The 23,378-nt window shown below is 41.9% G+C and overlaps 1 protein-coding gene across 1 annotated transcript; it reads left to right on the top strand.

Moving 5' to 3' along the window:
- Positions 1 to 1,175: 1,175 nt before the first annotated feature.
- KLHL20 (kelch-like family member 20) lies at positions 1,176 to 23,322 on the top strand. Its single transcript, XM_008941457.1, has 11 exons — positions 1,176 to 1,240; positions 8,378 to 8,951; positions 13,240 to 13,398; positions 14,501 to 14,595; positions 15,802 to 15,912; positions 16,284 to 16,472; positions 17,642 to 17,785; positions 18,007 to 18,140; positions 18,752 to 18,960; positions 20,554 to 20,660; positions 22,979 to 23,322. Exons 1-11 carry the CDS (start codon positions 1,218 to 1,220, stop codon positions 23,061 to 23,063), a joined length of 1,830 nt encoding a protein of 609 aa, XP_008939705.1. The 5' UTR covers positions 1,176 to 1,217; the 3' UTR covers positions 23,064 to 23,322.
- The last annotated feature ends 56 nt before the right edge of the window (positions 23,323 to 23,378 follow it).

The following is a 23,378-nucleotide window of genomic DNA, read 5'->3' as shown; positions in this document are numbered from 1 at the left end:
GTCTTCATTGGCTGGCAGAGTGCTCCGTTTGTGTTTCAGTGGTAATGTACCTCGAGAATGTTGCATGTGGAATAAGATTCTTCTTCGTGCAGCCAAAGAAAGCTATAGCCATTTTGTAATTCAGTTCAAATTGTGCCAAAAACATTTTGTTACTCCTGGATGCATGGCTCCAATCTGACAATCTCAGTCTTCCAAATTTCTTCCTAAATTCAAGTTTCTCCATTTCAAATGCTACTTCTGTTTATTTGAAGAGTTATTCAGTTTCATTCTGTCATCGTTTTTCCTGTAGTTTCACTGATTTCTCATTTCTCATTCTATTTCTGGGTGTGAAGAAGCCTGTGACTATCAATATAGAAGCAGAACACTCTTTTCTTAATACATGACAAACAGTTAAGCTTGCTGCTTTAAATAATGATTGAATTAGATCTATTCCTAACTGAATAGTCATTAAAAATCAATTCAGGATGAGTGATGCCCTTGTAAAAAGGGTTAATCTACATTAGAATTGGAAGTTAGTGGTTGAATGTCAAAGTCCTGTGCGGTTTGCAACTGTTAAGCATCTCAGAAAAAAGTATTTGTAGTGGAAGTGTAGTGAGCATCGGGAAGCATCGTTACTCTTTGCAGATGTAGCACTATTACTAGCATCTCTCTTACCTTTGGGGCACATAGTTATCTTCAATTTCCAGACACAAGTTTTATCTTCTGTCAAGTTCTGCCCCTGCAGTGTAGCTTGTTAAGCCGTGCTCTGCTTTTCACTAGGTGCCAGCCTGACTTAAATCTCTGGTAAATGTGTGAGGGGCAGATATCTCCTGGCTCTGAGAAGGGAGTGAGAGAGTTACTTGAGGTTTGTTTTTTGTTTTTTTTTTTTAAGGATCCAGGAAGGCAGACAGTTCACTGGATTTATTGGGGGTGGGGTGGGGGGGTGTTCCATCTGCCTAAAGAACGATAATGCAGCTGTGGTGAAGTTAGTTTTAATGACAATTATGCTTTCTTCTGCTTTATTCTCTGCAATCCAGACATCATTCATCTAGGCTGTGAGTTTTATAGCTGGCTAAGAGCTTGAAAGTGTATTAGTACATGGACTTGGTCAGTTCTGTTGTCCTAGAGCCAGACTGAAGAGAGAAAGAAGGTTCTCTTGCTTCAATGTTACCACCCTTTCTTTTTGTTCTTTTGGATCAGGTCTTGAACCGTAGGGTGAAGGTTTCTCCTCACGGTGCATGGACGGAAAGCCAATGCGCAGGTAAGATATGGAAAACAGTTGTTCTTTTACAACTATGATACATCATGTGAGCTGTTTTCATAAGTGCCTAGGCCATGAAGTGTTCTTTGATTTTTGTTTTTTTTTTCTTTTTTTAAAGGCCTGTCTTGGAGTATTGGAATGTAAAGCATTTATATTTAGTCCTTACTTAAATGTATTTAGTGTTCAGTATTTTCAAGACTAGATGTCTTTAAATGACTGTGCTGTTAAGAAGACAAGTTATATTTCTCTGTTCCCCCTCCTTACTTCCCCCCTTTACTGCAGTATTTAATAATTAGGTATTCAAATTGTGTGGAATAAATTGCCTTGGAATAATTTTGAAGTTGATTTCTGAGGGGCATTCTTTTTCCTATAGCTAAAGCAGTTTAGTCCCTTTGATGGGCTGAGGTCTTGGGTGAGAAGATTTCCTTTTCTAATTGCAGATGCCAGCTGACTCAGTTCTAATGATCTGATGATGCAGCTGAGTTTAATTCAGGGGAGTTCTTGCTGTGGTTATGTCAGAAATGTTATCTGTTATATGGAGAAAAAATTGTCACAGTAAATCAGCATGATGACATGTTGGCAAACAGGATTGTCTGCTAGTACTTGTTGCTTTTCACTATATGATAGGAATCCTATGGCAAAACTTAACAGCTGATCTATTTATGTATGTGACAGAGGCTGTGTGGAAGCAAAGTTTCCTGAAGTTCTACAACTCTAAATGACAGAAAGAGAATTCAGGCAGATTGCTTATTCTGCCTGCAGCCTTGGGGATATTGAAAGCAGGGAAGCTATTACAGATAATTCTGCAAAGAGTCCTGTAAGAAAAGGCAAGGAATTTTAACCACAGGTTAATATATAGAGCATTTCTGCCCACAGTATTTGCAGAAACCATTAGCCTGGGTTCTGTGTGGTGGAAGGAGGTAAGAAATAAGTAGTTGTTTAAACCCTTGAAGAGTGACACTTGTTTAGTTAAATCAACCTCTCGAGCACAACAAAAAAATACTTTGGTGCTCCTTCCATTAAGCGAATGACTAAATCTTGGGATGTGTTGTGGGCATCAGTGGGGCTATGTGTTGTTCAATATTTTTGCCAAGATAAGAAATGTGGTTTAGACAGTGAGGAGCTGTATGTGACTTTTACAGTGCGTTCCTTTTTCTCCAAGACAGATTAAGTTGTAGACAAGCTCTCTTCCATCTTAGTCTTCTACAGTGGAGACTGTTTAAATCTTAACAGCACAAACCCACAGCTTTTCAGGTTCTTACATTGTACTCCATTTATCAAAATGTTTTTGCAAAGTGACATAATGTTGATGACTAGCTTGGCTTGTATTCCATCTCTTCTATTTTTTTATGTTCCTAGTAGAAAAATTGAGGATCTAAATTTATATCTGTTGTTTTCTCCTTTGCTGCAGAACGTTTCTGCATGTTACTGTATTGAGGCACAGAAATAAAGTGCTCAAGTTTGTAAGTCTTCTGTAGGTTTGTGGCCTTGGAGTTGCTATTGTCAAGTTCAGTCTGCTACTCAGACTAGGTAGTTTTGATGGTGGGCAACAGCAAGGGGCTGAAGAAATAGTTTTTCTGTTGTGGTGCTGATGCTGGTACTTCAGGTTTGTGGTTTGTTTGTTTTTAAATTTAATTTGGATATTGGATGCAGACCAGGCTTTTCAGTAGATTTTGTTTTTCTTGCATCTCTGGGAAGCCTTCCCCAAGTAGAGCATGGATAATGTTTGACATATTTACATGGCTTTACTTCTGAACTAACCTTTCAGCTGGTGGCTTTGCCTTGATATATTATGTTGCTCCAGCCTATCCTGACAAGCACAGTTCTTTTGTAATCTGTGGACTCAATTTTTCTTGCATGTTTCAAGGGCCTCTGGGTGGATTGTTAAAATTTCTGTGTGTTATTCTACTGGGTGTCTTAGCAGAAAATGGTAAAAGGTTCCTGATGGGATTTCAGGCTTGGAGATATTCCTGTGGTCCAGCTAAGCAGATGGCAGAGCACTTCCTTTTATCCTTTTACTCGGGGCTCTGCAGCCATTTCAAGCCACAGGCAAGAGTCCTGTTAGATATTGCAAGAACTGGGGAGTGAGATTTGGTCAGTACTGTGTTAGTGAGTTTGTGTCAAATGTGTACATCATTCTGAGGGTACGAAGTACAATTTGAATAGAAAAGGAATTGCAACTGTTCTGTCAAGATGACAGTAGAGAAAATGTGTTGATATTCAAACAGCATCTATCTTGCAGTAGAAATGAAGTGATGGTTTGGGCAGGCTACTCTTTTCTCACTGTCAGGGAGCAGCAAGAGAGCATTGTTTTGCTGAAGGTAAAAGCAAGGCAGAGGGAACTTTTCTAGTGAAGGACATATTCTCACAGTACCCAAGCAAGGAGGACAGAGCACATCTGATGGCCAGGGTCAGTCCAGGGAGTCTGGTACTCATCGGGCAAGTCTGTAGTGATGGGGAAGTTAACCAATTCCTAGGATGTGGTTCTTGCCCAAGTCAAACTGCAAAAGGCCTGAGAAGGTTTTTGAAGACTCCAGTACTGACCTCATCTTTCAGAGCACATGCCTCCTCATTCTTGGTGAAATTGAGTTTTCTGGTCTTGATCAGTGAAAACTGAAATAAGTAGAGACACACACACACACGAGATCCTGGCTGTTCTTTTGAGTAATGTGAAATAATATTGCAGTCAGGTTTATCTGCTTGTTTGCATAACTCAACCTAATTGAGAATGTCTACCAAACAAAGTTTTGGTACGTAAGAAAACCTATTAGTGGTATTTTTATTAATAATCAAACTTTTAGCAAACCAATTCCTAAAGTATTGATTGCCACGGTGAAGAATTTCCATTTACTTAGTTGGCAGTGTTGTGATGGTCGCTTCTGTTGCTGGATGTATTGCCTTCGACTGGGCCAAATCAAAGAAGATCTTTGTTTTAACAGTTCTGTAATAAGTATAGGAAGTATTTTCATTATGTATCTGTTAAATTTAGAGCAAGTCATTGACAGACATCACTACCAATTTGGCTGGTATCTTCATTTGCTACTAAAATCCATTGCTTCTGAAATCTGTTAGAGCAGTGTATTATTTTGGGATTTCAGTCAGTGTTTTTCACCTGAGACTTGTTCTGTTTCATAAGCCTTAGGTTAGCCTGTTGTTTTCTGCTGAACTGTGTTAAAGCTTCCTTGTGATCTCATCCTAAAAAATACATGATCTTAAAAAAAAATGCAAAGCACTCTCACTTGAAAGTTAAGAAGCTCTGTGACAGTAGTGGAGAGAATTTTTCTTAAAAGTATCTAATAACACCTATCTTTTTAACTTTGGAAGCTGCTGCTCCAGGGACAGATGTCTTCTAGAAGCCTGTGTTGCTAAAGTTTTGGGAACTGGCATAGGTGAATAAAATGGAGGCAGAGAAGCCTGTTTATTTAGCTGACTGTTAATGTTGCAGACTGCCTCTGTTCCCATTTGTCCTTTTCAGCAGTGCGCAGCAAGAACTGGTCCTTTGTCAGCCCTTTCTTAATCCCATTGTATTTGCTGATTTCCCCAGCCCTGCATTTTGATGGAAGCTAATCCCAGAATATCTGCATAGCTGAGTGTGAATCTTTTATCCTTGCATACACATTTCCTCTCAAATCCTCAACCCTTTTTAATCACCCTGAGTATTCAGGAGCAGCTCTTAGCTTTGCATGTGTGTGTGTAGGCAGCTAGCCTGCCATGTGAGAATCAAGTGCTGCCTTCTGTCTTTCACACCTCTAAGCTACTGAGTCATCATTTCATTCTCTATGCATATATATGCATAATGCACACATAATGCAGTTAAATTATTATCCTGGTGGAGACACATGCCATCAGACAGTGTCCTTTTAATTCACAGTTCTGTGCCTGTGTACAGCAGTAACCCACAGTGCTTAACGTCAGGCATCTGGTTTGATCCAGTGTGAAATTCCCAAGCTCATTGAACACAAGCTTCTGCATTACCCAGAGATAACTTATGGATGAATCAGGAGAGCTAATTTGATTATTACTCCTTTTTTCTATCTACTCAGTTTTCTTTAATCATTAACCAGCACTTTCTCTCCGGGAGGAGGGAGCCTGGATACAATGCAGGCACTCGGATAAACAGTGATGAAAACAATGCAGGAGTGACTCCAGTTCTTACTAACCAGCTTCCTCTTCAGTTAGCTGAGGATGTGTTCAACAGTCTTATTTGGCTAGAAAAATCCTGTTCTGTCCTGGCTAGGAAGGACCAGGACCACTGCCTAAATCTGGCCAGCTCTTCACATGTCATAAGATGGTCCACCCTATTGCTCTGTGTCAGCGAAGAGTCTTGGGTGGTGGGATTGACAAAGTACATGGTATTTCTTGTAGCATCTTAGCCTTAATCTAATATTTTTGTTCTTGGAATCTGCGCTGGTCTAAAAAGCTATTTGAGATCTACTTCTGGGCTGGTTTTAGTGGGGTTTGTCTTTGAGGAAAGCCTGCGGATGTAACGAGGGAGGAATTCTGCTTTCTGAAACCAGGTCCTGTTCTGGACGTAAGCCATGTCTTGTGATCTGTAGCTATGTGAAATGGGTTTCGATCTGAAGAATGTTTGTTCTGTGCTTAGATGTTTTGACTGACAGCTTGGTTAGGACAAACTGTCTGAAATTATTGCAGTAGCATGTGTCTTAATAGGGTTCTTAATTTTTCCTTTTTTCTTCTAGGGTTGTTTTAACATTGCTTGAAACCCGTAATGCACAATAAAATCCATTTGGCTTGCTTGGTGAGAGCTAGCCTCTGCAGGGGGGATTTTTGTCACCACCTTTCTCTGTTTCTTGGTAGAGAAGTTCAATTACTTACTCTCTGGCTTTAGCTGCTCAGGACTGTAGAAGTAAGCCAATTAGGTAAATTAATCTTTAGCCAAGGGTTCTTGGGGTTCTCGAAGGGGTACCATTAAATTTGGTTTGCGTATGCTGCTGCAAGGAGAGCTTAGCTGCATTGTTTGTGAGGAACTTAGCAGAGCTTTGAAAATGGTTGTCAAACCCCACAGGGTGAATCTGGGTTGTGAGGGACAAGAGTGGGTGGAGAGAGCGGGAAGCAATATAACAGCAGAAGGATTTGTCAGAGGTGTAGGAAAAGGAGAACAGTGATGGATATAAAAAAGATGGGGTAGGGATAAAACACCAAGGCATTTAAGGTGCAGAGACTGAAGAGGAGCAAGCAGCAAAACCCAGAGGGAGGCCCAGCTGGCGCTGTGTAACTAAGATATGAGGAAGAGGTAATGGTCTGAAACATCTGAATATGATGATCAAGGAGAGGGTGTGTGGGGAATGGGAAAACAGGCTAAGATGCAAGTGAATAATTTGAACTGCTGCAAAGAGACTGGTTTCCCAGTGGTTAGAAAGTGAATTTGACATAATAATGAGAGGAAAAGATGTGAGTGTTTTTTTTTTTTATTATTATTCAAGCATGCTGCAAAACACATTGAGCTAAAAAAAGTAAAGCTAAGTTAGATTTCTTTTTAACTCTTTACTATGAATAAATTGAGGTGTTGACAGCTCACAAATACCAGTGTACCAGAGAAGCTTGTAGTGGGTAGCATGTATTGGGTCTTCCAGTGTATCTCCAACAGCTAGTGCTCTCAATGGATAATTCATAATGGTCAGTATGCTGATATTTTGCTCAGTATGCTTTTATTGCTCTAAGTGATGGTTTTCCTTTGAATTGGGAAGAAGCAATAGTTTCCTGTATTTTCTTTATTTTCATAGCAATTGGTATGTCACTGGTGCTGATGCATTCTTTTAATAATTGTGCATATAAACCTCATAATAGCCTTGTGCAGAAACTCACGTGCTGGGAACGTGCAAAACGGTGTCTTGGTTACGTGTGTGCTGATCTGCTTATTTAGTCTGATTGCTGAGAAGAGTTGGATTTAATTCTTCCTGTTTAGCTCTGATTTCAGTTATCACACAGTAGTGAAGCCTGGGGTGTAGGCAGGCACCTCTGCAAAGCAAGGTATGCAATGTGTCATCTTGGTTCATCCCAGCAGAATGGCAGAAGGGCTTGGGACCACTCTGCATTCCCTCTCTCGTGTTAGTGGCATACATGGGGTGAAGTGTGATCTGTCGGCATTGTCCTACTCCTGTGCAAAGGTGTGGTGCACTTAAGCTGTGGCTGAGCTTACATCTGCTCAGGCATGTGAGGGATAAAGGAAAGGTACGTGAATTTCCATAAAAAAGGACAGCAGATAGCTACAACATGGCACATGGAGCTGGAAGGATAGTATATTTTTTCCTACTCTGTGCCAGAAACCTGGTTTATATGTTCTCAGGTGGTTCTGCATCTCTAAAATGGCAGTTTTGGCTTTTTCTTCCTTTTTTGGTAGGCTGATAATTGTGGATGCCTTCATTGTTTTGACTTTTTCCTGATTGGTCTAACCAAAATTGTGTTCTGCAGTTCTTAGTCTGCTGTTCTTTCAAAAATTTCACCTTCTTTTGAAATGTGCCAGGGAAAGTGGATTGAGTTGGAAGCCTTTTATTCAAAAAAAAAGAGGTGATGATTAAGTGGATATTCTGTGAACCTGAAAGACACTCATAGTAGGCTGCAGGCCATTTTAAGTTACTGAAGTGTCTGTGACAGTTTAGTGTGTACAGATACCACAGTGAGCAACCCTTTCAAAAATGTAGATAGAAGAACAGAGACATTTGGTTAAATTGTGTATCTGTAATTCTTTGCGGTGGAAATCTATCTCTAGTTCTGTCAAAGAGGACTCAAGTAACAATGGGCAAGTCACCTAATCTCTGCTTTGAGTCACTCTCTGTGAAATGGGGATAATAATTCTGTACCACACAAGGCTATTATGAGGTTCAGTTAATAAATATGTATGTGTAGTTGGATATTACAGCTGTGTGTCATAGAAAGCATATAAAAATAGCTATAAATAAGCCTGTTGCAAGCTGGCACTTGTTTACTTCTAGGTACGCCTTGGTTTGAGATGGATTCCTCTTTCATGCAATCATGTGCTTGTTTCCGTGTTCCAGAGTGGAGCTACCGACACCGCTGGGTTGGTGCCTGTAGCTGATGTGAGCCCTAGAGCTTTGGCTGACAAGAGGTGGTAGACGAGTTGACGATGGTCCTATATTGTGGCTTCCTCCGCTGCAGGTGTACCAGTACTCGACCAGGAGAGACCGGAATGGACGTGACCAGCCGTTGCACACTGGGAGATCCTAACAAACTGCCAGAAGGGGTGCCGCAGCCTGCTCGCATGCCCTACATCTCTGACAAGCACCCTCGACAAACCTTGGAAGTCATCAATCTGCTCCGGAAGCACCGGGAGCTGTGCGATGTGGTGCTGGTAGTCGGCGCGAAGAAGATCTACGCCCACAGGGTGATTCTGTCAGCCTGCAGCCCCTACTTCCGAGCCATGTTCACTGGGGAGCTGGCAGAGTCTCGCCAGACAGAAGTCGTGATCAGAGACATCGACGAAAGGGCCATGGAGCTGCTGATTGACTTTGCGTACACCTCTCAGATCACTGTGGAAGAGGGAAATGTCCAGACCTTGTTGCCAGCTGCGTGCCTTCTCCAGCTGGCCGAGATCCAGGAAGCCTGCTGCGAGTTCCTTAAGAGACAGTTGGACCCTTCCAATTGCCTGGGCATCCGAGCTTTTGCTGACACTCACTCGTGCCGTGAGCTGCTGAGGATTGCTGACAAGTTCACACAGCATAACTTCCAGGAGGTAAGCAGCTAGTATGCTGGAGTCATAGTGGAAAACGTGTGAAGGTGCCCTGGGAGAGCTTTGAGTTACTCAGTTTGTGCTTCTTTTCAAATCCTGCCTTCACATCTGCGGTGTGCCCTAATAGCGATGGGTGCCAGCTGTTATGTGGGGAGGAGAGAGGTACTTGTAAGACTGTTGTACTGATGGCTTGTATACAATCTGTTTCATTTCTTCCCTTAAAGTTGTGTGTGGAGTGCTGAGTGGAAGATAAGCATAGCTGGGTCACAGGTGTAGTTAGCTGGAGTTTGGCATTGGAACTAATGTGACTGTGTAATGATGTGACATGCCACTCCCCTTACAGAAATGTTCTGGATTCTACATAATTGGAGTGTAGACAAGTGTTAAAGTAAGAACAGTATGTCAATAGAACAACAACAAAAAAAAATCCCTCAATGTTGAGTTTAGGGACTAGAAAAGTGAGTGTATGTGGTATCTTACAGCTGCCTCAGTGGAGACTTCAACGCCATTGCTGTAGCAGAACTAGGGGTTTGCATCTATTACTCAGCAGCAGTTGTTTGAAAGTAATCCAAATGTTTAATTTTGTGGCTGACCTTTATAAACTCAGTTCTCCCTTCCTTTGTTAATTCTGCCTAGATGATTTCTGAGGGAGAAGAAATGCCAGCGACTGGTTTTGGAAAGGATCAGCATAATTAAGGAATCTGTGAGCAATAGTCTAAGAAGAGCTCTTTGCTGAACTGTTACGGCTGGGTGCAGAAGGGAGCCCAGTGCTTTTAAGCGGTGTATTTCTTGAGCCCTGGTTGAAAAGGCAGGAGTTTATGTATGTTTTGGAAGCAGCTACTCTCTAGGATTTTGCTCAGTGTGAAGGTCTGTTCCCCTTCTAGAGAGGTTGGTCTCTTGCCTCTTCCAGAAGCTGCACTCTCTCATCCCTTGGAACAGGTAGCCTGCTTCAGAGAAGCCTCCTTTCTCCACCTGCTTCACAGGTAGATCCTTTTTAAAGGTAGCATCAGCAGCCAATACTGGAGCTGCTAAATTTAGTTTCCCCAGGGAAGTGGCTGTATTTAAGTGCTGTGAGATTGCAGCTTGCTGACTTTTTTTTTTTTCCTCTGCAGGAAACAGGGGGAATTATATTAATTTCAGTCAGGTAGTAATTAATAAAAATATGAGCAGAAGCAAACAAAATTGAACTTGATTGTTGGACACCTTGAAGACAATATTTGGTACCTAACTGTAGACACATGACATCCGTTTGCTCTAAAAGCTGCAGTTAAATGCATCTTTCCTAACCATAAATATTGGAAAATAGAATTTGCTCTTTAAGAGGAGAGCTTGTTTTTTGTAGAACATGGTGATTTCCTAGAAGCTGTACTTTTTAGTTGGCCGTTTCATCTTCCCTGGTCTTGCTCCGCATTTTTTTCTTTCGTGCTTTTTTTTTTGAGGGGGAAGCGAAATTGTAACCAGACTGTCATGTACTTGGGGTACTTGGCTGTTTTAATAGTTAGATTTGTGCTCCTCTTGTTATTACATGAGCAGGACTTACTTAGAGGCCTCTGGCTTTTTAACAGCATAATGATTTTTTAAAAAATGTTTTAGCATTAACAGAGGCAGATGGCTGTTAAGAGCTGCTTGCTATGAGATTCTTTTCTTTTGCAGCCCCTCCAAGACAGCTTCCTATCTTCCTTATCTCTATTAAAGCACACAAAGGCAAGTTTCCAACTTGAGAAAACACTATTCTCCTCAAAGACGATGCAAAATTATAATTGACTTAACTGAGTTGTGGTCTCTGGAAAACAACTGTGTAGATTAGAGCACTTTTTTTGGCCTGGGCAGGTTTTGATGCCCCTTTCAGTGCCCTGGGAGTTTTGCAGCTCTTCATCCTTAATGATCAGTTCTATTGCTTTCACTGTTTCTCTGCAGACAGTCTTAGTGTTGCTGCTTGTTGGGATTGTATTCTGTTCTGCCATTATTTTCTGTCTGGAGAGCAGATTGGTTATTCCTGGTGGAACCAGTGACTTGGCTACTTAATCATCCTTTACTGTGGAGGCTGATAAAAAAATATGCTGTCCTCTGCAGAGACTGTCTGGTCATCATTCCTCCAAGCTGGCAAAAAAAAGTGAGATGGGAATTTCCTGAATGGCAATGTAAAATATAAACCTCTAGGCATCAGGCCAACCTATGCAGTTACTTTGAATGCAGTTTGAATTGCTTCATGTCCTCTGCTGTGCTAACCTCTAGTTCTATTAATTTTTATGTGTATTACTGCATTACATCATTAACTTCTTGGTAAAATGTTTTTCCAAGTTTTCCATTCCCCTCCATTTAATATATTGCCGAAAACCCCTAGTGAATCTCGTGCATGTAATGTGAAATGGCTCTATTAACAATTCTGATGTATGAGAACAGCCTTTGTATTTTTTTTTTTGTTTGGTCTCTGACATCTGTGTGAAGGGGAAAAAATATACTTAAGGATGAACAAGTTGTACCTTATGTGAACAGACAAAAATTGTGCCCCATGTTGCATACCCTGACATTTATTCTGTTTGTAAAAGCAGGACTGCACGTGAATGTTGTAAATGGAGCCCATCCAGCTCTTGTTTACTAACCAAGCCAGTCAAATAGACCATTAATATTAGGTAACTGTTAGTGTCTTGATAATTAAGTCAAAATAAGCCAAAGCATTTGAAATAATTATTTGTTTTACTGTGTAAGCTAACAAGTTGCACAGTAGTAATAACTTGGTTTGCAGAAGTGCTTCCAGTATGTTGGGTTTTGCAAGGCCATTGATGCAACTGGTGGAAGGGAGCATCTGGAGGACTATCCTGAACTCATACAGTTCCAGAGCCTCTGTTCTCAGAGCCTGAGGATGCATTTACAGACTGTCAGGGTAAAGTTTAGACATCAGCTAGTCTGTGTAGAAGGGAGGGAGAGTATGGAATAATGCTGATAAAGACCTTTAATGACCAACCCAGTTCTTACTCTTAAGGCTGAAGAATTGTGGGGCTAACCTTGTGGCTCTTACTGCTCCTGAGCCCATGGAATCTGGGATCCAAGAACAAAGTCTGCTAACTGATCTTGCTGTCTATTGTGTTTTTTAAACTATTTTCTGTTGTCAGTAACTTGTCAATTTTTGCATATTCATTCAGTGCTCTTAAGTAATTTTGTTAGGTAATTAAAAGGACTGCGCAGCTCACTGTTGTTGAGATAGTCATGTCAAAGAATGTGTATTTCTTTATGCTGCATATCATAAAATAAGTCATGGAATTCTGAAGTGGTCTCAAATGATAAGGATGAGTCAATACTCTGCTGTTTTCTGTCACTGAACCTCTTGGGGGTTACAGGCTACAGACTGGGACTGCTTGTAGATAAGCCACCCTGACAGTTATCAGTCAAAACATTTCTGCAGTTCTCTTTATTTTGTTTCTTGCATCTTTCCCATCTACCTGGTATCTGTGCAGAAGACATGTGTGAGCTCTGTAACTTCTCAAGGCAGTCACAGGCTGACTCGTGCTCTGTGGTGTGAGCAGTCCTCCAGTGGCAGCTAAAGCCTCTTGAGGAACTCAGTCACTCTAGGGTACTGAAGGAATTAATGTGTTTGCAGATTATCAGTGGCTTGAATTTCACAAGAGATCAGTCCTTAGGGCTTTAAGAGGCTCTGATCCCTTGTAAGTGCATCTGGACTTGTGCATACTCAGTGTATATTTAGAGCAAATACAAGAGGCAGGATCAAATGAGTCCATCTCCTGAAATGTTTTCTGTTCTGCCACAAATCGGCATTCAGGAAGGCTTTCCATGTTCCCTGCAATGCTTCTGGTAACTTGTTTCTGAGAGTCTTATTTTTGTGTTCTGTTACAGATTTCTTGTGAACAGAGCCTCTATTTTGATGCCGCTTTTCAGTCACGTATTTATCATCTATTCAACATTTTTATTTCTGCTTTATATATTAGACACAGCAAACAAGCAGACTGATTTTTAAAGAAGGGTTTTGTTTTTCCTGATCGGTGTGTTCTTTGGTTTAACCCTTGAAAAGCATCCTACAGAGAAAACTTCATGTAAAATTCCCTTTCACCTGCATCCCCATCTGAACATGTGTTGCTAGGGTCTGCATTCTGCTCTGGGCAGCAAACTCTTCACATGTTGCTGTCCAAACTGGTGGGTATTTGGCACTTCACTGGATCAATTAAGTGGACTGTATCCCCTTTGGAGTTACACTGAAGTATTAGTGTGGTACATGACAGTGGTGCTTTGGCCACTGACCTTACTTTCTTCTTTGTTTTCCTTTCCATTTAACTAGGTAATGGAGAGTGAAGAGTTCATGCTGCTTCCTGCCAATCAGCTCATAGACATTATATCCAGTGACGAGTTGAATGTTCGCAGTGAGGAGCAGGTGTTCAATGCAGTGATGGCCTGGGTGAAGTACAGCATTCAGGAGAGAAGACCCCAGCTGCCACAGGTAGTCTTAGCACGGTAACGTTTGCGGCCGCTTTATCCCCGGGAAGCAGAGTGAGGGCTGATGCAGTGGTGCCACAGCAGTGTCATGGTTCTGGGCGTCATGCAAAGCCTCAGTAATTCTCTGACTTCCACCTTGCACTTTCCCTTTGCCTAGGCTGGAAGGTGTGCTGTCTAGAGCCTTCAATAGGGCATTGGTTGAACTGTTGCCAGGTAGGGTTTGCCCAGCTAGATCAGTCCAGTTGTCTGTCCAGACAAACCTGCCTGCATTGCTTTGAGTGTTGTATAAAAAAAACATAGTGAATAAGAAAAAGCTTGCCTTTGTTTGCAATGTATCTTTAAGCACTGCTGTTTGAGTTATGCCTCAGCCCTCATGACTTACAGTGGAGCTCATCAGAATGGTTTTGTTGAAATACTGTGCTTCATCTAAGCCAAGCCATTTCACAGAGAAGTACCCATTCTGACAAAGCTGTCAGCCTGAAAGCCTCTGAAGTCTCAGGCTTTCTGATCAAAAGAGGTGAGAGTCTGCCTGCCTCAGTGTTTCTGTTTTGAAAATAAACATTAAATGCAACTTTATTTAGTGGAAAGCTTTTGAAAATGGTTCTAAAGAAACCAAACCAGAAAAACCTGCTGATCTGAAGGTGGCTTTTAATTCTGTCATAACTGTTTGCCTTTTTAGGCCCCTCTGTCTATACCTGTTTGTTATTGTTCATTTACTGCACAATACCACTTAACATTTAAGAGAGCTAAATGGTTGATAAAACTTCTAACTAAACTAGTGTTTCAGGCAGATATGTTGACATCTGTAATTTTGTAAAGATTTTCAACTATGACATTGTTTTCAGCTGTAAATAGGTCTAGTGGATTGTTCCTTTTCAAAGACTGATTTTTCTGCTGGGTCTCTAAATTGGTATATTGGAAAAGCAAAGGTGTTGCAAGATGAGCTACATTTAACAAAAATGCCAGGGTTTGGATGTGTAAATGACTGTGCGTGTTTGCTAGGGGAATCATTAACTCTTTGTCAAAACTTATTAGCTGCTGTTGTTTTCTGTTTGACTTCTTGCATCTCTGTGTCTTAGCATGTGTGTTCTGTTCTGTGTTTTTAGGTCCTGCAGCATGTCCGCCTGCCGCTGCTGAGTCCCAAGTTTCTTGTGGGTACAGTGGGTTCTGATCCGCTTATTAAGAGCGATGCGGAATGCCGGTAAATCTCCTCACTGATTTACAGAATTGGATTTTGTGGTATTGGCATCTGTTCTCTGAAACTGTGCTGATTTGTCAGTGGTAAATGGGTGATAACTCACTATTTCCTCTTTTGCAACTGGGAGGAGGTGAGATGGAAGAAAAAGTGTTTTCTATTTGCGTAATAGTCAGTAGCTTGCCCTAGAAGTGTTTTTTGTTCTTTGAAGTTTTCAGTGAAATAGCAAAATCTGAGTGTGCAGTTTGACTCTTGATAAAATAGCCTTCAGTGTGGTGTTTTCCATTTCACCTTCTTTATTTCTCTAATTATGGCCTTTGATTACAGCTTATCACTTGCACGGCATTCATGATCTCATTAGGAGTTAAAGTATTTTTTCTCTGTAAAACATCTGTGCTTTGATAATTGAATAGGACTCTGGGATTATAGTCTGCTATTTCCCGCAATGCTAGTGCAGGGAAACTGTCATTTCCTCCTCTTATGGTATGAATCTTACCTTTCTGGTTCTGTGGAGTTCTGGATCATCTATAAAGCACGGAAGTTTTCTTGCTGTGCTTAATATAAAAAGGTTCAGGGGATAGGCTAAACTGTTCTCTTCCTGAGTGAGATTCATACTCAGGGAATTCCATGTTTGTAGAGGGAAGGAGGACTTTTTTTTTTTTTCTTTTTGTTTTATTCAAGGGTTTGGAATATTAGGATTAGTCCAGGTGACAAGTCATGAATGGATGGACAGTGTGAGCTGGCCAGAGCTGATGGAGAAAATATTCATCAGAAGGGTACTATCTCCATCTATTGGTCGTGTGTGTATTATGTATTTGTGTGTTTTTCAACTCCTGTTTTGTTCCTAGACAAAACAACTGGCGGCTAAGTTTTAGCTTGAGGCAGACTGGGTTGGATTTTTTCTGCACAGTAAGCCTGACACTTCAGAGTTTTTTTATCAGCCTTTAGAACAAGCAATATCTATTATTAACTCTAGCCAAATAGTGATACTGGTCTGCTGCTGTCAATGTGTAAATGACTTGTAAACAACTGAGGAGTATTTAGGTGACAGTGTACATTTTAACTAGAGTTATTCATGTACTTAGATGATTTGTGAATACCTGAAGTGCGTGACTATTGCTTGCTGCTCTTGCCACCAGTTTTGATTCATGCCTTCTCCTGATGCTGGAATCGGGTGAATTTTGGGAATTAATATTTTTCTGTCTTGCACAGGGATCTAGTGGATGAAGCTAAAAACTATCTGCTGTTGCCCCAAGAGCGGCCACTGATGCAAGGACCAAGAACCAGACCGCGCAAACCCATCCGCTGTGGGGAAGTGCTCTTTGCAGGGATGTATAGCTCTTGCTGGTCAGAAGATTGATCCTGGGTTTTCTGGTGGTAGTGTTCCCCTAAGGCAAATATTCACAACATATTTCTGAAGTGACCTGTGCATTAATATTTGGAGGTTTGGGTTAACTTATACTTTTTTACTTGTGTGATTTCTTTGGTGCTATGAACACCACAGTATGTCCAAACTTCAGTTAATCCTCTTGAAAATTACATTCTGCCTTCTAATTATAATCCTCAGAGCGAGTGACTCGGAGATGGGGCTGCTGGATTAAGGCTGACAAAGTCCAGAGGGGTTATTAGTGGCAGTCAGACATACAGTGTGTCGGCTCGGTGTGCTGTTTTGACACTGTTTCTTGTCTGATCCCTGCAGTGGGGGGCTGGTGTAGCGGGGACGCCATTTCCAGTGTCGAGCGCTACGACCCTCAAACCAACGAGTGGCGGATGGTGGCTTCCATGAGCAAAAGGCGCTGTGGCGTTGGAGTCAGCGTTCTGGATGATCTCCTCTATGCTGTGGGAGGCCATGATGGTTCCTCTTATCTTAACAGTGTAGAAAGGTAGGTCTTCACAAGGCCAATATGCACAATGTTAACTGAGTGTTTAAATGCAGGTGCAGCCTCTTAAATGTGTTCATTTTGTCAGCTGTGCTCTTGTTCTGCTGAAAACCTGAAATTTGTATTAATGTTATCTACATTTTCTTCTGCCTTGCATACACCTTCAGGATTGTGTTGGTTTACGGCTGATCTAGGACTTTGTGCCTAACAGCTTCTGTTATGTTATCCTCAGTGTAATTAGACAAGACGTAGCCCTTGGTATAAGGAAGAATATATAAGAGTTGGGTCTGGGTATAATTGGTGGGAGGGGTGATGATCCTGGTTAACCTTCTTTGCAATTGCTGGTTTGGTTTTGGTGTTGTTGAGGGGGGTGAGGTTACAGTAGGCATTTCTTAGATGTTCATGGAAGGATGCTGGAAGTTTATTGTAACAAGGGAATTAAGGAACCTTGGCACTTACACAGAAAGAAGGAAAATAGGTCAGTTTTAGACCTTTGAAAGACTTAAGCTTTACCAAGCTTCCTGTTTCTGGGAGCTGTGTATGGCAGTCCCCATGCCTAAAAGCCGAGTGACTCAAGCACTCCTAGTAATCTAAATGTTGGCCCTATACCAAGTCCAAGGAGCTATACAGATACCTCCTTCCTCTTCTCCTTTTCTTCTCACATACCTGCTTGCATGCTCCCAGACTCCCAAATGGTGATTCTGGCCTTTAATCTCCCATGTCATGTGCTTTTCTGCTATGCATCCTATTTCCTTGCCTTTGAATTCCCAAGTCCATCTGGTTCCTTTGTCTTTTGTCTCAAACTGCAGGTCCCAGTGCTGGCTGAATTCTTGTGAGAGCTGCAGAGAACATACAGCAGAGTAACTCTGGCTGCTGCTCTTTGCATAGATGCAAGTTAGCACATGCCAGCCAGTCCCTGGTAACCTGCTTTCTTATGAACCTGAACCTTTGATCTTCAGTTTGAATCATCTCAAGCTGCAGTTTCAACATCCTTGGAATAACATGTATTGGATGCATTCTATGACTTTAGGGGTTTTATCCAATTTACAAATAGCTGTGTTGCAGTTTGAGCTCAATATAGGCAAGTTTCACTGCCTTAGTAGCTCCCCAGCATGGGAGAGTCTGCAGCATACCTAGACAGGCAATTTATACTGTTTGGTGTGTTTTTCTAGGTATGATCCGAAGACCAATCAGTGGAGCAGTGATGTGGCCCCCACCAGCACCTGCAGGACCAGTGTTGGAGTGGCAGTTCTTGGAGGCTACCTCTATGCTGTGGGTGGCCAGGATGGTGTCTCTTGTCTCAACATTGTGGAAAGGTAAAAAAAAAAAAAAAGGGGGAGGAAAAAAATAAAAACAGTGGGACACAGGGACAAGAGGATCTCTTAGAAGGTATAATTGATGTAGATTAGCTGGGGCAGAGGTACGTACTGTACGGATCCTATGGGGATTTTTGTTTGGAGAGATTAAGATCAGGCCTCCTGCCCCTCTCTAAAGACACTGACACATCACGAAGCTTTGGCATTTATTCTTTTGCCAGGTACGATCCCAAAGAAAACAAGTGGACTCGAGTGGCTTCCATGAGCACCAGGCGGCTGGGAGTTGCAGTGGCTGTGCTGGGGGGATTCCTCTATGCCGTGGGAGGCTCTGATGGAACTTCTCCTCTCAATACTGGTATGCCTTTTACTGTCCTTTAATTGCAGTTATCGCTTGTCAAGGTCCTGTGTATCCTTAGAGTCCCCAGTTGGCTGTCTTAGTGATCAACTTGTGGTGTTTCTTCTTCTTTCCTGTATGGCAAAAATAGTACTAAATTACTCTCCAGGCTTGGGAACCCCCATTACCTGGTTGTGCATTGTTTGTTTTTTTTCTTGATGCTGCATTTGACAGTGTGTCCTGAATACAATACTTTGATTTTTTTTGCATAACAGTTGCAAGCACATCTTTTTCCCTGCAGTAGCCCTTTTCTGCTCTCGGAAGGAAGGTGCCAAAGGTAAAACTACTGCAAGGTGGTAATGTAGGTCAGTTTGTAGCATTGCCAGCTCCCTCCTGAGTGAAGATGCTGAATGTTACTGATTGTGTAGGGTTGGAGACAGGAGAGATAATAGCAAGCATTCTATAGAAGAAAAAGCATTAGAGTGAGAAATAAACTGGGTTGTAGTTATTTTTGGTGTGTGGAAATTGTAGCATCTCCTCAAATCTAGGAGTACTTGGGATGAAGGCTCTATAGTGCTAACCCCCACTGCTCGCCAGCCTTGTTCTCCAAAGGTGTGTTGTTTCCTCTGCAGTGGAACGCTACAATCCCCAGGAGAACCGCTGGCACACGATTGCACCCATGGGGACGAGGAGGAAGCACCTGGGCTGTGCAGTGTACCAAGACATGATATATGCTGTGGGAGGCAGAGATGATACAACGGAGCTCAGCAGCGCCGAGAGATACAACCCTCGAACCAACCAGTGGTCTCCTGTGGTGGCCATGACATCTCGACGGAGTGGAGTGAGTTTGGCTTGTTTTGCTTGTCTTCGGAATCACATGGGGAGAGCACAGGCTGGAGCATCATCTTGTGAGGCTTTTCTCTTGCTTCATCTGTACCTTCACTGTTCTTCTGTGACGGGAAGGGTTTGCAAAAATTCAAAGTTCTTTAGCAAGACTGGAGAACAAAGTGATAGTCTTGTCATGCCACAGACAGCTGTTTGACATGCCTGAGGATGGAGAAATGCAGTCATTTGAGGGTCTTTTTTAGTAGTGTTGGTCTCTTATATGAAGTCAACTACTTAAGCCTGAAACAGAGCAGTTCTTTAGGTTTTTTTACTTGGTGATGCAGCCATACTTGGTAGGAGATAGTATTAGAGAACACTATCAAAATTAGTAACTGAGTCTCTTTGGATGAATTTGGAGGTAAACATACCCACTTGCCCAGAAAAGAGAGCTGGGAAACAGGGCAAGCATGTGTTTAGGTACAAACTTCTAGCAAAGTCTTTCCATTGCTTTGAGGTGTGTGTGGGAAGAGGGTTTCTGGGCTTCCACTTACTATGTTGCCTCTCTTCATCAAATCCAGTGAGTATGGGAAGTGACAGCATGTTCTTTTCAACTGCTAAGCTTTGTGCTTTCAGTAGACTTGTGAATAAAAGATTAACGTACTGTTTGAAGTAGTCATCGTGTTTGGGCAGATGTAAATGCTATGAATATTTATCACTGGATATTTGATTATATAGTAAAGAGTGGATTAATTCTGTCTGTATGTTAGTATTTCAGTGTCTGGTGAGGCGAAGTATGAATCATAATTTGAGCAACTGCTGGTTTTAGAGGCAGAGAAGATGTATTTATTTCTGTCCTCAAAGCATATAGTATGCTGCCCAATACTGCCCTTTTTAGTTGTTAGGCATTGACTTCTCATGAGCTGCTTCTAAATTTGCTTTCTGTAGAAACTGCTAAACAGCTGCGTGTAACATCAGCTCTCCTGTGTTTTCTAACTCTCAAAGCCAAAACAAAGATTGTTTAATATTGTGTCCTTGTCATCTTTTCTCTGTTGATGCCATGAGATGTTTTCACTGGAAGTGATCTTCCTGAACCACAGAAGTTTTTGAGATATCAGTGATTTTGTGCTTTGGCAGAAAGGCTGGAGGCCAAAGTGCTTACAGATGGTCCAAGCCCCAGCCTGATAGGAGCAGGCCAGGGGCTTACATATGGTTCTCCTAGTTTAAGCAAGTGTTCCAGGCTGTAGCCTTGTAGATAGTCTAGTGCTTGTGTGTCACACATGGTGAAGGGTTTCAGTCCAGGACATGGTAAATTTGGGCTAATAAAGGCCGAGGTTCTATCTATTCCAATTCAAGCAGGTTTTTTTACTTTTTCGTTAAGAGGTTCTTTATTTTGCCATGAATATTCAACTTTTCATGTCTTATTATTTGTTTTAGTCTATTTTACTTGTCCTTTTTCCTCCCTCCAGCCAAAATACCTCTACTGCAGACTGCCTTTCACCAAACATGGTTACTAAATCCATGCATTGATATTTTCATTGTATCTTTTCAGGACCTGTCTTTTCAGGACATCCCATCTAAATAGCTACTATCTGTGGTGGTTGTTTTGCAGGTTGGCCTCGCCGTGGTGAATGGACAGCTGATGGCAGTGGGAGGTTTTGATGGCACGACGTACTTGAAAACCATTGAGGTGTTTGATCCAGATGCTAACACATGGAGGTAACCGTTAAGTTTGTGAGACAGCCCAGTAGTGATCTCCAGGTGGAGCTGCTGCCACCCAGATGGAGCTCTCCCAGCCAAATTAGAAATGTGGTGTGCACCATAGTGAAGAACTTGGGTGTGGTAGTCACCATAACAGGATAGGACAAATAAATGGATAGGACAAGAGGAAATGGCCTCAAGTTGCACTGAGAGGGTTTAGGTTTCATATTAGGAAAAATCTCTCCACCAGAAGGGTTGCCAGACCCTAGCCCAGGCCAGTGATAGAGTCCCCATCCATCCCTGGAGGGATTTAAAAGCTGTGGAGATGTGGTGCTGAGGGACACGGCTTAGTAGTGCCCTGACAGTATTGGGTTGACAGTTTGACTTGATGATCTTAAAGGTCTCTTCCAACCACAAGAATTGTTTGATTCTGTGACTCTGACGTTCGTATTGTGGCTTGTTGATTTGCTCGAAAGCATAAGAAAGGGAACCATGTTTTGCAAAATGTCCTAATATGCCATTTACCTGTAACATCCCCATGTCTACAGCTATAGGAGTTAGCAGGCAGCTGAGAAACATTTTCTTGCAGATTTCTGCCTAAATTCCAGCTGGTGTCTCAGTTTTAAGTAAAATAGGAGCGAGTTTTTGATAGTTTTTCCCATCTGAGTATCCCAGCAGATTCAAACAGCACTTAATGAATAAAGTTGAACCTGGATGCAATCCTGTGCAGCCTGCTCTAGGTGAACCTGCTTTAGCCAGGGGGGTTGGACCAGGTGATACCAGAGATCACTTCCAACCCCCCTACTATTCTGTGATTTTGTGGAAGTCTCATTACATCTTTTTCAAGAAGGGGGATGATGTGTAGGTAGATTACAGAGAAAATAAAGAATTTAGCAGGCTTGTTGGGTAGCAAGCAAAAGGTCATACCAAAACCTAGTTTGATTTTTCCAGTACTGCTTTTGGACATAACAAAAATGGACCACACTGGGAGAGAAATTCCTCATCTCTTTATTTTGGTCTCTTCTCTTCTGCTTCCCAATAAAACTAGGCTTGCTTGTAGCAGGAGGAGATTGACAGTCATGATGTAGAATTTGGCCTACTCGTTTTTTACTTTCAAGCTGAGGCTCTGATTTCCAGATCTTTTTTGAGGAGCTGAAATAAAACACTTTTGAGCATATGATGTTTTTCCCCTTTAAATCTGCAAGATAGCAATTAGATGAAATTCATACTATTTTCAATCTGAAATAATAACAGAACTGCTGATCAAAACTTTGTACTAAACAGCAAGGCTATTTTTCATTTCTTTTCTAGTCATAACTATACTTGGAAGCAATTACCTGAGTAGTTATTCCCAAATCTAATTAGTATTAAACTTCAGGCTCCTGTCTGTATTCTTGCTGCTTTAGTAATCTCACAGGGATGGGGAATAGAAACAATTTGATGTCCTTATTCCTTCCAGCCTAGTAATACTAGTAGATTAACCCTTTCTTGCTGAGATAAGCTATCATAAAAAGCAGTGGAGGAATTTCTTGTTATTTGAGCTATGGACAGTGCCTTTTGGACTGCTGAGAAAACCAGTTGAGCAGAGTGACACCTACTTCATTTTTGCCGAGCTGAGTGGTGTCCACTACTTCCAGTGACAGTAACAGCAGTAAGATGTCTCGAGTTAGGAGATACTGCCTGGGGTGGCATTCACAGAAATTTAGTAGGTCATTCAAGGCATTGGCTTGTGGGATTTTTCTCCCACTGCATTTGATATAGCTGATCAATGTCTGTGTTCTTCTCTTTCATTTGCTGAACATCTCACTCTGTGAGGGATATCTTCTTTCTGTGTAGCCTGCCTAAGAAATGCTCCCAGTGTGACTAGCGTTTAACAAATTGCATTGGTAGGAGTTGTTTGAAGAACTGGTTCTCCCGTTTCTGCAGCAGGCTTGGGTGGCACAGGGGAATATGTAGCTGAAGTGAATAGGATGTTGGAGTCTATAGGGATCAGATTTCCATATGAAATGCAGGCACCATTTCAGTAACATATTCTGGAGAAACAGATGGTGCTTAGGATGTGTTATATCTTGGTTGGATCATCTGAATTTAGGATATTACAATAATTTCTTCTCTAAGTAACTGAATTGCAAGTAGTAAACCTATCTTTTGCTCTTGTGCTGCCCAAAATGTAGCTCAAGGTCAGCTACAGCCTATAAAGTTCTCTTCTCTCTTGCACATTACCAGACCAGAGGTTAACGATGGTGTGAGTGTTCACAGGGGCTGGTTCTGTCTCTGCCACGGTCGCTCCGTGGAGGAGCTGAGCCCAGGTGGTCACAGAAGCCGTGTCTTTGCAGGCTGTACGGCGGGATGAACTACCGGCGGCTGGGAGGAGGCGTGGGCGTTATCAAAATGACACACTGTGAATCCCATATATGGTAAGCATCAAGAGGGAGGGAGACCCTTTGGTTCTCATTCCTAGAAAAACTGAAGAGACTTGTTGACACTGGACCTCTTTGCAGCTCTGGTATGCACGGTCTAGATCCAATGTAACTCTTTGCTGGTGACTCTTTCTGTGGAATTAGAAAAAAAGACTTCTGTGAGAGTGTGCCCAATGGGAGACCACGTTGTCAGACTCCAGGGAACCACTGGACAAGAGTAGAAGTGTTGCTTATGCCCACATTTTTTCTAAGTAGTCTACATTTTTGAATAAACCAAATTGTAAAAGTTGTAGCGTAACCAGTGCTGACGCAGAGA

Source organism: Merops nubicus, unplaced genomic scaffold (genome assembly GCF_000691845.1).
Source record: "Merops nubicus isolate BGI_N331 unplaced genomic scaffold, ASM69184v1 scaffold31865, whole genome shotgun sequence".
In the NCBI taxonomy this organism is placed as follows: domain Eukaryota; kingdom Metazoa; phylum Chordata; class Aves; order Coraciiformes; family Meropidae; genus Merops; species Merops nubicus.
The sequence above is the reverse complement of the archived record's forward strand: the minus strand, read 5'-3'. Positions and strand labels throughout refer to the sequence as shown.

Excerpts from the sequence above, each read along its gene's own strand:
- KLHL20 (XM_008941457.1), top strand. The coding sequence starts at position 1,218 with ATGGACGGAAAGCCAATGCGCAG. Across the intron at positions 13,399-14,500 it reads GAAGACCCCAGCTGCCACAG|GTCCTGCAGCATGTCCGCCT; the intron begins GTAGTCTTAGCA and ends CTGTGTTTTTAG. Across the intron at positions 17,786-18,006 it reads TGTCTCAACATTGTGGAAAG|GTACGATCCCAAAGAAAACA; the intron begins GTAAAAAAAAAA and ends TTCTTTTGCCAG.